Source organism: Salvelinus alpinus, chromosome 4, assembly GCF_045679555.1.
Source record: "Salvelinus alpinus chromosome 4, SLU_Salpinus.1, whole genome shotgun sequence".
NCBI classification, from domain to species: domain Eukaryota; kingdom Metazoa; phylum Chordata; class Actinopteri; order Salmoniformes; family Salmonidae; genus Salvelinus; species Salvelinus alpinus.
Genome location: NC_092089.1, coordinates 102727600 through 102743243, shown reverse-complemented (window position 1 = coordinate 102743243; position 15644 = coordinate 102727600). Strand labels below are relative to the sequence as shown.

At 46.5% G+C, this 15644-nt stretch overlaps 1 protein-coding gene across 1 annotated transcript; it reads left to right on the top strand.

Moving 5' to 3' along the window:
* Nucleotides 1-24: 24 nt before the first annotated feature.
* On the top strand, nt 25-5972 carry LOC139574869 (vesicle-associated membrane protein 7). Its single transcript, XM_071399837.1, has 8 exons — nt 25-164; nt 653-840; nt 974-1031; nt 2333-2470; nt 5177-5264; nt 5382-5449; nt 5556-5648; nt 5755-5972. The coding sequence occupies exons 2-8, from the start codon at nt 695-697 to the stop codon at nt 5821-5823; spliced, it is 660 nt and encodes a 219-aa protein (XP_071255938.1). The 5' UTR covers nt 25-164; nt 653-694; the 3' UTR covers nt 5824-5972.
* The last annotated feature ends 9672 nt before the right edge of the window (nt 5973-15644 follow it).

The window sequence follows — 15644 nt, the reverse complement described above, 5'->3', positions numbered from 1 at the left end:
ATGCATATTCATCGTAAGGAAGCAAAAAACCACATTTCCCTAGGTGGAACCAGATAAAGCTTCTGATGAAGGGTCTGGGAAAGCAGAAGTCAGTCGAGAGGATTAACGTAACAGTTGTTTTAATGTTGAAAATACATCGTTTTGAAGACTGCTGAGCATCGCAGGTATGCATCATTATGTGTTATAGTATATTACTGCTAACAAAACCATTTATATTGTCGTATTATTGCTAACTATGATTTGTCATGATGATCGCAACCTTAGGTACCCAGGATGCATACGGCAGTCTTTGTTAACGTCATTGTTGTAATTTATGCTAACCAGCCATCAACATACTTAGCTAGCTCCTTTCGTTTTATTCAGAGCGACAACGGTAAAGTTAGCTACGGTGGTGAATCTCTTGCTCATGTTACCCGAGGTCCGGCAGGCAGGCAAACGGCTAGCTAGTGCATTGGGTTAGCTAACGTTAGCTAGCTAGTTAGCAACATGTCAGTGTTGTTGGTCTCAACAGTGTTGTTGTAGACTTGTCTACTATTCGTTGCCTACCTTGCCACTAGTTTAGTGGTGAAAACACGTTAACCCACCATCTCTCTATCCCTCTCCCTCCTCATAACGTTTCTCCTCCCTCCACCCATCCCTCCATCTATCTCAGTGAATCCCTGACCAGCTGTCCTCCCTGACCGTGTCCACAACCATGGCGATCCTGTTTGCGGTGGTTGCCCGCGGCAGTACCATCCTGGCGAAGCATGCGTGGTGTGGCGGTAATTTCCTGGAGGTGACAGAACAGATCCTAGCTAAGATACCATCCGAGAACAACAAGCTCACCTACAGCCATGGCAGGTAGGGTTAACACTCAGACAGCCACACCTGGAGTTGGATAGTCCTGTTCTACTTGTACTGTATGTATGTTAGTGAGACCGTGAAGATCAAATCTGACTGAGTATCTGACTGAGTATCTTGTCTTCTCCTTCAGCTATCTCTTCCACTACATCTGCCATGACAGAATCATTTACCTCTGTATCACTGATGATGTGAGTATACAGGCTTTAGTTTTCATGTGTGTGTGAGAGACAGAGTATATAGTGTTCTTTGGTTTACAAAGCTAAATGTATCTGAATAACCTGCCATTCTATATGGGTGTGCTGCAGGATATATATTACAACTGTGTGTAACCCCCTAGAGTCGATGTCCACACACCCGTACACATCTAATTAGCATGATAGGGTGGAGTCCTTACAGAGGGTGAGGGTTGAGTCCTTTAGAGGGTGAGGGTTGAGTCCTTTAGAGGGTGAGGGTTGAGTCCTTTAGAGGGTGAGGGTTGAGTCCTTTAGAGGGTGAGGGTTGAGTCCTTTAGAGGGTGAGGGTGGAGTCCTTTAGAGGGTGAGGGTGGAGTCCTTTAGAGGGTCAGGGTGGAGTCCTTTAGAGGGTCAGGGTGGAGTCCTTTAGAGGGTCAGGGCGGAGTCCTTTACGGAGGGTCAGGGCGGAGTCCTTTACGGAGGGTCAGGGCGGAGTCCATTACGGAGGGTCAGGGCGGAGTCCTTTACGGAGGGTCAGGGCGGAGTCCTTTACGGAGGGTCAGGGCGGAGTCCTTTACGGAGGGTCAGGGCGGAGTCCTTTACGGAGGGTCAGGGCGGAGTCCATTACGGAGGGTCAGGGCGGAGTCCTTTACGGAGGGTCAGGGCGGAGGCCTTTACGGAGGGTCAGGGCGGAGGCTATATACAGGGTGTTACGGTACAATGTGGAGGCTATATACAGAGGGGTACAGGTACAGAGTCAATGTGCGGTGGCAGCGGTTAGTGGAGGTAATTGAGGTAATATGTACATGTAGGTAGAGTTAAAGTGACTATGCATAGATAATAAACAGAGAGAAGCAGCAGTGTAAATAGTCTGGGTAGCCATTTGACTAGATGTTCAGGAGTCTTATGGCTTGGGGGTAGAAGTTGTTTAGAAGCCTCTTGGACCTAGACTTGGCTCTCCGGTACTGCTTGCCGTGCGGTAGCAGAGAGAACAGTCTATGACTAGGGTGGCTGGAGTCCTTGACATTTTTTAGGGTCGTCCTCTGACACCGCCTGGTATAGAGGTCCTGGATGACAGGAAGCTTGGACCTAGTGTACTGGGCCTTACGCACTACCCTCTGTTGCCAGGTCTGTTGGGACTGTAGTTTCTGACTGTGTTAACTGTCTGTCTGCTAGGACTGCAGTGTGTATTGTCTGTCTGTTGGGACTGTAGTGTCTGACTCTGTTAACTGTCTGTCTGCTAGGACTGCAGTGTGTATTGTCTGTCTGTCTGTTGGGACTGTAGTGTCTGATTGTGTTAACTGTCTGTCTGTCAGGACTTTGAGCGGTCACGTGCGTTCAGCTTCCTGGGAGAGGTGAAGAAGCGTTTCCAGACCACGTATGGTTCCAGAGCTCAGACAGCTCTTCCCTACGCAATGAACTCAGAGTTCTCCTCCACTCTGATGGCTCAGATGGTGAGACACACACACACACACACACACACACTCCTTGATCAGATGTTGAGTTAGTTCTCCTCCACTCTGGCTACTCCGATGACGAGAACCAACCGTGTAATATGTTAGTATGGTAGTGAGTGGTCAGAACAGGCTGTGAGACAGGGTTGCCAGGTGTACATTTCAGCTAGATCTCTCTCTCACACTCACACACTCTCTCTCACACTCACTCACTCTCTCTCACACTCACACACCACTCCACAAATTTATTGTGTGCCTTTAAACAGCTTTGAAAATTATGTCATGGCTTTAGAAGCTTCTGATAGGCTAATTGACATAAATTGAGTCAATTGGAGGTGTACCTGTGGATGTATTTCAAGGCCTAACTTCAAACTCAGTGCCTCTTTGCTTGACATCATGGGAAAATCAAAATAAATCAGCCAAGACCTCAGAAAACATATTGTAGACCTCCACAAGTCTGGTTCATCCTTGGGAGCAATTTCCAAACATCTGAAGGTACCACGTTCATTTGTACAAACAATAGTACGCAAGTATAAACACCATGGGACCACGCAGCCGTCATACCGCTCAGGAAGGAGACGCGTTCTGTCTCCTAGAGATGAACGTACTTTGGTGCGAAAAGTTCAAATCAATCCCTGAACAACAGCAAGACCTTGTGAAGATGCTGGAGGAAACAGGTACAAAAGTATCTATATCCACAGTAAAACGAGTCCTATATCGACATAACCTGAAAGGCCGCTCAGCAAGGAAGAAGCCACTGCTCCAAAACCGCCATAAAAAAGCCAGACTGCGGTTTGCAACTGCACATGGGGACAAATATTGTACTTATTGGAGAAATGTCCTCTGGTCTGATGAAACAAAAATAGAACTGTTTGGCCATAATGACCATCGTTATGTTTGGAGGAAAAAAGGGGAGGCTTGGAAGCCGAAGAACACCATCCCAACCGTGAAGCACGGGGGTGGCAGCATCATGTTGTCGAGGTGCTTTTCTGCAGAAGGGACTGGTGCACTTCACAAAATAGATGGCATCATGAGGCAGGAAAATTATGTGGATATATTGAAGCAACATCTCAAGACATCAGTCAGGAAGTTAAAGTTTTGTCGCAAATGAGTCTTCCAAATGGACAATGACCCCAAGCATACTTCCAAAGTTGTGGCAAAATGGCTTTAGGACAACAAAGTCAAGGTATTGGAGTGGCCATCACAAAGCCCTGACCTCAATCCTATAGAAAGTTTGTGGTCAGAACTGAAAAAGCGTGTGCAAGCAAGGAGGCCTACAAACCTAACTCAGTTACACCATCTCTGTCAGGAGGAATGGGCCAAAATTCACCCAACTTATTGTAGGAAGCTTGTGGAAGGTTTCCCAAAACATTTGACCAAAGTTAAACAATTTAAAGGCAATGCTACCAAATACTAATTGAGTGTATGTAAACTTCTGACCCGCTGGGAATGTGAAGAAAGAAATAAAAGCTGAAATAATAAATCACTCTCTCTACTATTATTCTGACATTTCACATTCTTAAAATAAAGTGGTGATCCTAACTGACCTAAGACAGGGAATTCTTTCTAGGATTAAATGTCAGGAATTGTGAAAAACTGAGTTTAAATGTATTTGGCTAAGGTGTATGTAAACTTCCGACTTCAACTGTATATAATGTATAGCTGTCTTAGACATATATAACGAATGGCTAAGTGTTTATAGAAGTAGAAACACTGAAGTGCTGTATCACCACAACAAACTTCCTGCGTTCTACTTCCTGCTTGCTTATTCCACTCCCTCATCCAATCATTAGGTCAGGTAAAAATGGCTGTGAACTCACATGTCACGATCTGCCAATGGCAGGCAACTCTGTGGGCTTTATATTAGAGATGAGCTATTCAACATGGTTTTAGGGACATGTGACGGGCTACTAAACAAAGAGCCGTTTAGGAGACAAAGACAAGACTGCCAATGACTAGTGGCAGGAGAGGTGAGGAACACAAAGTCAGCTCAAAGGGGACAGAGCAGGGGGCCAGAGCAGGGGCCTGGGCAAGGACTGGACTGAAGGGATTATGGCTGTGGAGAAGCTGGAGGAAGGGTTAGTGGAGGGGAGGTTGTGTAAGGAGGGGCTCGTGAGGGGAGCATGACAACTCTGCCTCTGGGGGAACTCTGAGCGCATGACCACACCACTGAAAACACACACACTCCATTTGCTTTTGTGAGGACAGTCTGTTTACCTTCAGTCACATGAACACCATACCACTGATCCCCTCTCCCTCCCTGTCTCTCCTTCTCTCTCTCCCTCCCTGTCTCTCCTTCTCTCTCTCCCTCCCTGTCTCTCCTTCTCTCTCTCCCTCCCTGTCTCTCCTTCTCTCTCTCCCTCCCTGTCTCTCCTTCTCTCTCTCCCTCCCTGTCTCTCCTTCTCTCTCTCCCTCCCTGTCTCTCCTTCTCTCTCCCTCCCTGTCTCTCCTTCTCTCTCTCCCTCCCTGTCTCTCCTTCTCTCTCTCCCTCCCTGTCTCTCCTTCTCTCTCTCCCTCCCTGTCTCTCCTTCTCTCTCTCCCTCCCTGTCTCTCCTTCTCTCTCTCCCTCCCTGTCTCTCCTTCTCTCTCTCCCTCCCTGTCTCTCCTTCTCTCTCTCCCTCCCTGTCTCTCCTTCTCTCTCTCCCTCCCTGTCTCTCCTTCTCTCTCTCCCTCCCTGTCTCTCCTTCTCTCTCTCTGTGTCTCTAGAAGCACCATTCCTGTCCTCCATCAGATCGCCTGGCTGAGACTCAGCTGCAGGTTGACGATCTGAAAGGCATCATGGTGCGCAACATCGGTGAGATAAGACTCCAATCCTACATCCACCGCAGTATTAGGGGCTCGGGGAGAAGTGTCTAGTGTCTGAGGATCCAGTGTACTTTAGTTTCTTGGGTTTACTCTGTGTTTCCTACAGACTTGGTGGCTCAGAGGGGAGAGAAGTTGGAGTTGCTGATTGATAAAACAGAGAACCTGGTCGGCTCAGTGAGTCACATTCTAATCTACTACAATTACTCAACTATACACCGACTATCCTACTACTACGCCTATAACCCAGCTCAGAGCAGCACTAACTTCCTCTCTCCTCCAGTCTGTGAGTTTTAAGACCACCAGTCGTAACCTGGCCAGAGCTATGTGTATGAAGAACCTCAAACTGACTGTCGTCGTAGTGGTGGTGTCACTGGTAGGTACTGTGTGTGTTTGTCTGCGTGTGTCTGCGTGTGTCTGTGTGTGTCTGCGTGTGTCTGTGTGTGTGTGATAGTCTGAACTATGTTCTGTGTTCTCGTCAGGTGGTCCTGTATGTAGTTGTGTCTGCAGCCTGCGGAGGACTCAGCTGGCCCAACTGCATCAGGAAATAAGAGAGGGAGAACGGGGAGAGATGGGGGGGAGGACGAGGAGGGAGCAAGAGAAGACGACAGCGGACCCACAAGGAAAGAAATCGCTCTCCTTCTCCTCCCTCTTGTCTTCCAGTCAGCAGGGAGGAGAGTGTCTTCTATTGGACAGGATGGTGACACCACAAGGCATCCAGATAGTGGAGATTTAACAACGTTGTGATTGTCTTGCTTTCTGTTCCTAAACAAGAGAATGAGGTTATCTGTCCAAAGACTTGTGATTGTTGGATATGCAGCCTGAAGATATTGTGCTAGTGGAATTCAGTCCAGTCCAGCTGTCCTCCATACTGTTCTCCAGTCATGGCCCTCTCATCCAGGGGTCTACAAGCCTAACAAACAGACTGATGATCTGGAGCAGGGTTTACCAAACGTTTTTACTCTGGGCCCCCCTTCCAGCATTGGAGAACACCCCCCCCCCCCCCCCCCCCCCTTGTTTAGTTATTTTCTATTGGTACAGCACTCTTCACGACACCCTGTTCACACCCCTCTATTGGTACAGCACTCTTCACGACACCCTGTTCACACCCCTCTATTGGTACAGCACTCTACACGACACCCTGTTCACACCCCTCTATTGGTACAGCACTCTACACGACACCCTGTTCACACCCCTCTATTGGTACAGCACTCTACACGACACCCTGTTCACACCCCTCTATTGGTACAGCACTCTACACGACACCCTGTTCACACCCCTCTATTGGTACAGCACTCTACACGACACCCTGTTCACACCCCTCTATTGGTACAGCACTCTACACGACACCCTGTTCACACCCCTCTATTGGTACAGCACTCTACACGACACCCTGTTCACACCCCTCTATTGGTACAGCACTCTACATGACACCCTGTTCACACCCCTCTATTGGTACAGCACTCTACACGACACCCTGTTCACACCCCTCTATTGGCACAGCACTCTACACGACACCCTGTTCACACCCCTCTATTGGTACAGCACTCTACACGACACCCTGTTCACACCCCTCTATTGGTACAGCACTCTACACGACACCCTGTTCACACCCCTCTATTGGTACAGCACTCTACACGACACCCTGTTCACACCCCTCTATTGGTACAGCACTCTACACGACACCCTGTTCACACCCCTCTATTGGTACAGCACTCTTCACGACACCCTGTTCACACCCCTCTATTGGTACAGCACTCTACACGACACCCTGTTCACACCCCTCTATTGGTACAGCACTCTTCACGACACCCTGTTCACACCCCTCTATTGGTACAGCACTCTACATGACACCCTGTTCACACCCCTCTATTGGTACAGCACTCTACATGACACCCTGTTCACACCCCTCTATTGGTACAGCACTCTACACGACACCCTGTTCACACCCCTCTATTGGTACAGCACTCTACATGACACCCTGTTCACACCCCTCTATTGGTACAGCACTCTACACGACACCCTGTTCACACCCCTCTATTGGTACAGCACTCTACACGACACCCTGTTCACACCCCTCTATTGGTACAGCACTCTACACGACACCCTGTTCACACCCCTCTATTGGTACAGCACTCTACACGACACCCTGTTCACACCCCTCTATTGGTACAGCACTCTACACGACACCCTGTTCACACCCCTCTATTGGTACAGCACTCTACACGACACCCTGTTCACACCCCTCTATTGGTACAGCACTCTACACGACACCCTGTTCACACCCCTCTATTGGTATAGCACTCTACACGACACCCTGTTCACACCCCTCTATTGGTACAGCACTCTACACGACACCCTGTTCACACCCCTCTATTGGTACAGCACTCTACACGACACCCTGTTCACACCCCTCTATTGGTACAGCACTCTACACGACACCCTGTTCACACCCCTCTATTGGTATAGCACTCTACACGACACCCTGTTCACACCCCTCTATTGGTACAGCACTCTTCACGACACCCTGTTCACACACCTCTATTGGTACAGCACTCTACACGACACCCTGTTCACACCCCTCTATTGGTACAGCACTCTACACGACACCCTGTTCACACCCCTCTATTGGTACAGCACTCTACACGACACCCTGTTCACACCCCTCTATTGGTACAGCACTCTACACGACACCCTGTTCACACCCCTCTATTGGTACAGCACTCTACATGACACCCTGTTCACACCCCTCTATTGGTACAGCACTCTTCACGACACCCTGTTCACACCCCTCTATTGGTACAGCACTCTACACGACACCCTGTTCACACCCCTCTATTGGTACAGCACTCTACACGACACCCTGTTCACACCCCTCTATTGGTACAGCACTCTACACGACACCCTGTTCACACCCCTCTATTGGTACAGCACTCTACACGACACCCTGTTCACACCCCTCTATTGGTACAGCACTCTACACGACACCCTGTTCACACCCCTCTATTGGTACAGCACTCTACACGACACCCTGTTCACACCCCTCTATTGGTACAGCACTCTACACGACACCCTGTTCACACCCCTCTATTGGTACAGCACTCTACACGACACCCTGTTCACACCCCTCTATTGGTACAGCACTCTACATGACACCCTGTTCACACCCCTCTATTGGTACAGCACTCTACACGACACCCTGTTCACACCCCTCTATTGGTACAGCACTCTACATGACACCCTGTTCACACCCCTCTATTGGTACAGCACTCTACACGACACCCTGTTCACACCCCTCTATTGGTACAGCACTCTACACGACACCCTGTTCACACCCCTCTATTGGTACAGCACTCTACACGACACCCTGTTCACACCCCTCTATTGGCACAGCACTCTACACGACACCCTGTTCACACCCCTCTATTGGTGGAGAGGACATGTTTGCAGGTTTTTAACCGTATTTCCTGTAATTGTACACATGTTGTCATAGATCACTCTCGTCTCATGGGGTGAAAAATAAATGTTTCTGTTTTAAAGCTACATTTCTTGCAATTCTATAAATGTTTGCCGTCTAATGTGTATTGGGCTAAAAAAAACTAAATTAAAAGACGTTATCTGACATGGACACGTCTACCAGTGGTAAACATCTCTGTGTAGCTGTCAGGATCAGTCTGTACCTACCTACATACCTAGTGCTACTACACTACACCTGTAATGTCTCTGTGTAGCTACCCTGTCAGGATCAGTCTGTACCTACCTACATACCTAGTGCTACTACACTACACCTGTAATGTCTCTGTGTAGCTACCCTGTCAGGATCAGTCTGTACCTACCTACATACCTAGTGCTACTACACTACACCTGTAATGTCTCTGTGTAGCTACCCTGTCAGGATCAGTCTGTACCTACCTACATACCTAGTGCTACTACACTACACCTGTAATGTCTCTGTGTAGCTACCCTGTCAGGATCAGTCTGTACCTACCTACATACCTAGTGCTACTACACTACACCTGTAATGTCTCTGTGTAGCTACCCTGTCAGGATCAGTCTGTACCTACCTACATACCTAGTGCTACTACACTACACCTGTAATGTCTCTGTGTAGTTACCCTGTCAGGATCAGTCTGTACCTACCTACATACCTAGTGCTACTACACTACACCTGTAATGTCTCTGTGTAGCTACCCTGTCAGGATCAGTCTGTACCTACCTACATACCTAGTGCTACTACACTACACCTGTAATGTCTCTGTGTAGCTACCCTGTCAGGATCAGTCTGTACCTACCTACATACCTAGTGCTACTACACTACACCTGTAATGTCTCTGTGTAGCTACCCTGTCAGGATCAGTCTGTACCTACCTACATACCTAGTGCTACTACACTACACCTGTAATGTCTCTGTGTAGCTACCCTGTCAGGATCAGTCTGTACCTACCTACATACCTAGTGCTACTACACTACACCTGTAATGTCTCTGTGTAGCTACCCTGTCCGGATCAGTCTGTACCTACCTACATACCTAGTGCTACTACACTACACCTGTAATGTCTCTGTGTAGCTACCCTGTCAGGATCAGTCTGTACCTACCTACATACCTAGTGCTACTACACTACACCTGTAATGTCTCTGTGTAGCTACCCTGTCAGGATCAGTCTGTACCTACCTACATACCTAGTGCTACTACACTACACCTGTAATGTCTCTGTGTAGCTACCCTGTCAGGATCAGTCTGTACCTACCTACATACCTAGTGCTACTACACTACACCTGTAATGTCTCTGTGTAGTTACCCTGTCAGGATCAGTCTGTACCTACCTACATACCTAGTGCTACTACACTACACCTGTAATGTCTCTGTGTAGTTACCCTGTCAGGATCAGTCTGTACCTACCTACATACCTAGTGCTACTACACTACACCTGTAATGTCTCTGTGTAGCTACCCTGTCAGGATCAGTCTGTACCTACCTACATACCTAGTGCTACTACACTACACCTGTAATGTCTCTGTGTAGCTACCCTGTCAGGATCAGTCTGTACCTACCTACATACCTAGTGCTACTACACTACACCTGTAATGTCTCTGTGTAGTTACCCTGTCAGGATCAGTCTGTACCTACCTACATTCCCTGGTGCTACTACACTACACCTGTAATGTCTCTGTGTAGTTACCCTGTCAGGATCAGTCTGTACCTACCTACATACCTAGTGCTACTACACTACACCTGTAATGTCTCTGTGTAGTTACCCTGTCAGGATCAGTCTGTACCTACCTACATACCTAGTGCTACTACACTACACCTGTAATGTCTCTGTGTAGCTACCCTGTCAGGATCAGTCTGTACCTACCTACATACCTAGTGCTACTACACTACACCTGTAATGTCTCTGTGTAGTTACCCTGTCAGGATCAGTCTGTACCTACCTACATACCTAGTGCTACTACACTACACCTGTAATGTCTCTGTGTAGTTACCCTGTCAGGATCAGTCTGTACCTACCTACATACCTAGTGCTACTACACTACACCTGTAATGTCTCTGTGTAGTTACCCTGTCAGGATCAGTCTGTACCTACCTACATACCTAGTGCTACTACACTACACCTGTAATGTCTCTGTGTAGCTACCCTGTCAGGATCAGTCTGTACCTACCTACATACCTAGTGCTACTACACTACACCTGTAATGTCTCTGTGTAGCTACCCTGTCAGGATCAGTCTGTACCTACCTACATACCTAGTGCTACTACACTACACCTGTAATGTCTCTGTGTAGCTACCCTGTCAGGATCAGTCTGTACCTACCTACATACCTAGTGCTACTACACTACACCTGTAATGTCTCTGTGTAGCTACCCTGTCAGGATCAGTCTGTACCTACCTACATACCTAGTGCTACTACACTACACCTGTAATGTCTCTGTGTAGTTACCCTGTCAGGATCAGTCTGTACCTACCTACATACCTAGTGCTACTACACTACACCTGTAATGTCTCTGTGTAGTTACCCTGTCAGGATCAGTCTGTACCTACCTACATACCTAGTGCTACTACACTACACCTGTAATGTCTCTGTGTAGCTACCCTGTCAGGATCAGTCTGTACCTATCTACATACCTAGTGCTACTACACTACACCTGTCATGTCTTATTACCATGGAGATCAGGACATGGTACATTACAGGTGTATCTCTCCTGTTCTATACACACTCTGCTGTGATGGCCTGCTTGTTTAGTTATTGTCCAGACACAGTTACAATGTCTCTCTGTTCAGTTGTTACAGGAAATTAGATTTTAAAAAAGATTGATTGCACTAACGAGTCTGTTACAAATCAATAGACAATATTTAATGACGTTATATAACCAGATCCCTCTTCTCTGATATGTTACTTCTTCCCCTCCTCTGCTATGATAGGCTGACTCTTCCCTTACTCTGATAGGGTGCTTCCGCTCAGCCTCTCGTCCACAGCCTGGTTTCTGGTTCAGCCCCCTGGCCTTGACTCAGGAGTGCAGTACTTTAGTTTTGCTCTTGTAGTACTGCAGTAGTACTGTACAGAGCTGAGCTTGACCGTGGGACCAGTTGGAAAGGCTTAACGTTCTGACAGAAATGAGTAGAACTGACATGCTTCACTACTCTACATGTTAGAGAAGCAGGTCTGTTCTACGGTGCCTTCGGAAAGTATTCAGACCCTTTGACTTTGTCCACATTTTGTTACATTACAGCCTTATTCTAAAATGGATTACATTGTTGTTGTTTCCCTCATCAATCTACACACAATACCCCATAATGACATCACACTACCCCATAATGACATCACAATACCCCATAATGACATCACAATACCCCATAATGACAAAGGAAAAACTTTTTATTTTAAATTTGTTAAAATTTATCAAATAAAAGAATAGATCCCATTTCCATAAGTATTCAGACCCTTTACTCAGTACTTTGTTGAAGCACCTTGGGCAGCGATTACAGCCTCAAGTCTTCTGGGGTTTGATGCTACAAGCTTGGCACACCTGTATTTGTGGAGTTTCTCCCAATCTTCTGTGCAGATCCTCTCAAACTCTGTCAGGTTGGATGGGGAGTGTCGCTGCACAGCTATTTTCATCTCCGGAGATGTTCAAGTCTGGGCTCTGGTTGGGCCACTCAACTACATTCAGAGACTTGTCCCAAAGCCACTCCTGCGTTGTCTTGGCTGTGTGCTTAGGGTTGTTGTCCTGTTTGAAGGTGAACATTCGCCACAGTCTGAGGTCCTTAGCGCTCTGGAGCAGGTTTTCACCAAGGATCTTTCTGTACTTTGCTCCGTTCATCTTTCCCTCGATCCTGACTAGTCTCCCAGTCCATGCCGCTGAAAAACATCCCCACAGTATGATGCTGCCACCACCATGCTTCACTGTAGGGATGGTACCAGGTTTCCTCCAGGCCAAAGAGGTCAATCTTGGTTTCATCAGACCAGAGAATCTTGTTTCTCTTGGTCTGAGAGTCTTTAGGTGCCTTTTGGCAAACTCCAAGCAGGCTGTCATGTGCCTTTAACTGAGGAGTGGCTTCCGTCTGGCCAGTCTACCATAAAGGACTGATTGATGGAGTGCTGCAGAGATGGTTGTCCTTCTGGAAGGTTCTCCCTTCTCCACAGAGGAACCTTGGAGCTCTGTCAGAGGGACCATCGGGTTCTTGGTCACCTCCCTGACCCAAGGCCCTTCTCCCCCGATTGCTCAGTTTGGCCGGGCGGCCAGCTCTTGGAAGAGTCTTGGTGCATCCAAACTTCTTCCATTTAAAAAATTATGAAGGCCACTGTGTTCTTGGCGACCTTCAATGCTGCAGAAATGTTTTGGTACCCTTCCCCAGATCTGTGCCTCGACACAATCCTGTCTCGAAGATCTAAGGACAATTCCTTTGACCTCATGGCTTGGTTTTTTCTCTGACATGCATTGTCAACTGTGGGACCTTATATAGACAGGTGTGTGCCTTTCCAAATCATGTCCAATCAATTGAATTTTCCACATGTGGACTCCAATCAAGTTGTAGAAACATCTCAAGGATGATCAATGGAAACAGGATGCACCTGAGCTCAATTTTGAGTCTCATAGCAAAGGGTCTGAATACTAATGTAAATGTGATATTTCTGTTTTATTTGTAAATTGTTTAGCAAAAATTTCTAATTTTTTTTTTTTTGATTTGTCACTATGGGGTAATGTGTGTAGATCGAGCACATTTAAGTTATTTTTTTAATCCATTTCAGAATTTAGGCAACAAATGTGGAAAAAGGGAAGGGGTCTGAATACTTTCTGAATGACCCCTGATCTCCTGTCCCCTCTGACCTCTGATTCACCTCCACCGTTTGTGTCTTTCAGTTAAATCATATACATTATAATGTAATGCACTGTAACATGGTTTGTTTGCTTCCTGCCATCATATGGTTTATAATCATGGGATGGTTTAATTATTCTACATCCAAATGTGGAACTGCAGATGAAAATTTGCCAGCTGGCTAAAACCAGCACATTTACTGAAATGTTGATTAATGTACACTGTCCCTGTAAATATACAAATAAACTGATAATAATCTCATTCTGCTGCCTTGATTTCTACAGGATAGCTTTTCTAAATGTCAAATGAAATGGCCACACAGAGGGATGATACGTACAGCCTTCAAGTCAATGAAAAGGCATGAACACCATTAGTTTGTCAGTAGCTTAGTTTAATTGTTAAACATTTTATACAAATATTAGAACATGTCACATCTTCAGGATGTCGTCTGTGTTCCAGTCTGAATGTTGTGTTAGCAGCTTCATATGTGGAGCACATCAGTAGAGAAGGAAGTGTTTCCACGATGACCTGAAGAACACTGTAACAACCTACAGAGAGTTAACAGACTGTAGAACGCTCTGGTTAGGGCCGGTTAGTCCTCAGGCAGGTCAGGGTCGGCTAGTCCTCAGGCCGGTTAGGGTCGGTTAGTCCTCAAGCTGAACACAACATGGATGTAGCAGGAATTTCTTTACTTTCACAAAAAAAGAACATTCAGGGGAAAGTAGACCATTATGGTAAACATTCAGGGGAAAGTAGACCATTATGGTAAACATTCAGGGGAAAGTAGACCATTATGGTAAACATTCAGGGGAAAGTAGACCATTATGGTAAACATTCAGGGGAAAGTAGACCATTATGGTAAACATACAGGGGAAAGTAGACCATTATGGTAAACATACAGGGGAAAGTAGACCATTATGGTAAACATACAGGGGAAAGACATTCCTAGGTTGGTACAGCCACTACATCCACTTTTGGTAAAGTTCTGATGTATCAAATACTTATGTCATGCAATAAAATGCAAATTAATTACTTAAAAATCATACAATGGGATTTTCAGGATTTTTTGTACAGACCTCTACATGCTTTGTAAGTAGGAAAACCTGCAAAACCGGCAGTGTTTCAAGTACTTGTTCTCCCCACTGTATATATACAGTGAGGGAAAAAAGTTTTTGATCCCCTGCTGATTTTGTATGTTTGCCCACTGACAAAGAAATGATCAGTCTATAATTTTAATGGTAGGTTTATTTGAACAGTGAGAGACGGAATAACAACAAAATAATCCAGAAAAACGCATGTCAAAAAGATTATAAATTGATTTGCATTTTAATGAGGGAAATAAGTATTTGACCCCTTCTCAATCATAAAGATTTCTGGCTCCCAGGTGTCTTTTATACAGGTAACGAGCTGAGATTAGGAGCACACTCTTAAAGGGAGTGCTCCTAATCTCAGTTTGTTACCTGTATAAAAGACACCTGTCCACAGAAGCAATCAATCAATCAGATTCCAAACTCTCCACCATGGCTAAGACCAAAGAGCTCTCCAAGGATGTCAGGGACAAGATTGTAGACCTACACAAGGCTGGAATGGGCTACAAGACCATCGCCAAGCAGCTTGGTGAGAAGGTGACAACAGTTGGTGCGATTATTCGCAAATGGAAGAAACACAAAAGAACTGTCAATCTCCCTCGGCCTGGGGCTCCATGCAAGATCTCACCTCGTGGAGTTGCAATGATCATGAGAACAGTGAGGAATCAGCCCAGAACTACACGGGAGGATCTTGTCAATGATCTCAAGGCAGCTGGGACCATAGTCACCAAGAAAACAATTGGTAACACACTACGCCGTGAAGGACTGAAATCCTGCAGCGCCCGCAAGGTCCCCCTGCTCAAGAAAGCACATATACATGCCCGTCTGAAGTTTGCCAATGAACATCTGAATGATTCAGAGGACAACTGGGTGAAAGTGTTGTGGTCAGATGAGACCAAAATGGAGCTCTTTGGCATCAACTCAACTCGCCGTGTTTGGAGGAGGAGGAATGCTGCCTATGACCCC

What these genes read in the sequence shown, in the direction of transcription:
- LOC139574869 (XM_071399837.1), top strand. Translation starts at nt 695, where the DNA reads ATGGCGATCCTGTTTGCGGTGGTTGCCCGCGGCAGTACCATCCTGGCG. An exon ending in CTCACCTACAGCCATGGCAG is followed by an intron (nt 841 to 973) that starts GTAGGGTTAACA and finishes CTTCTCCTTCAG; the next exon opens with CTATCTCTTCCACTACATCT. An exon ending in CCACTCTGATGGCTCAGATG is followed by an intron (nt 2,471 to 5,176) that starts GTGAGACACACA and finishes CTGTGTCTCTAG; the next exon opens with AAGCACCATTCCTGTCCTCC.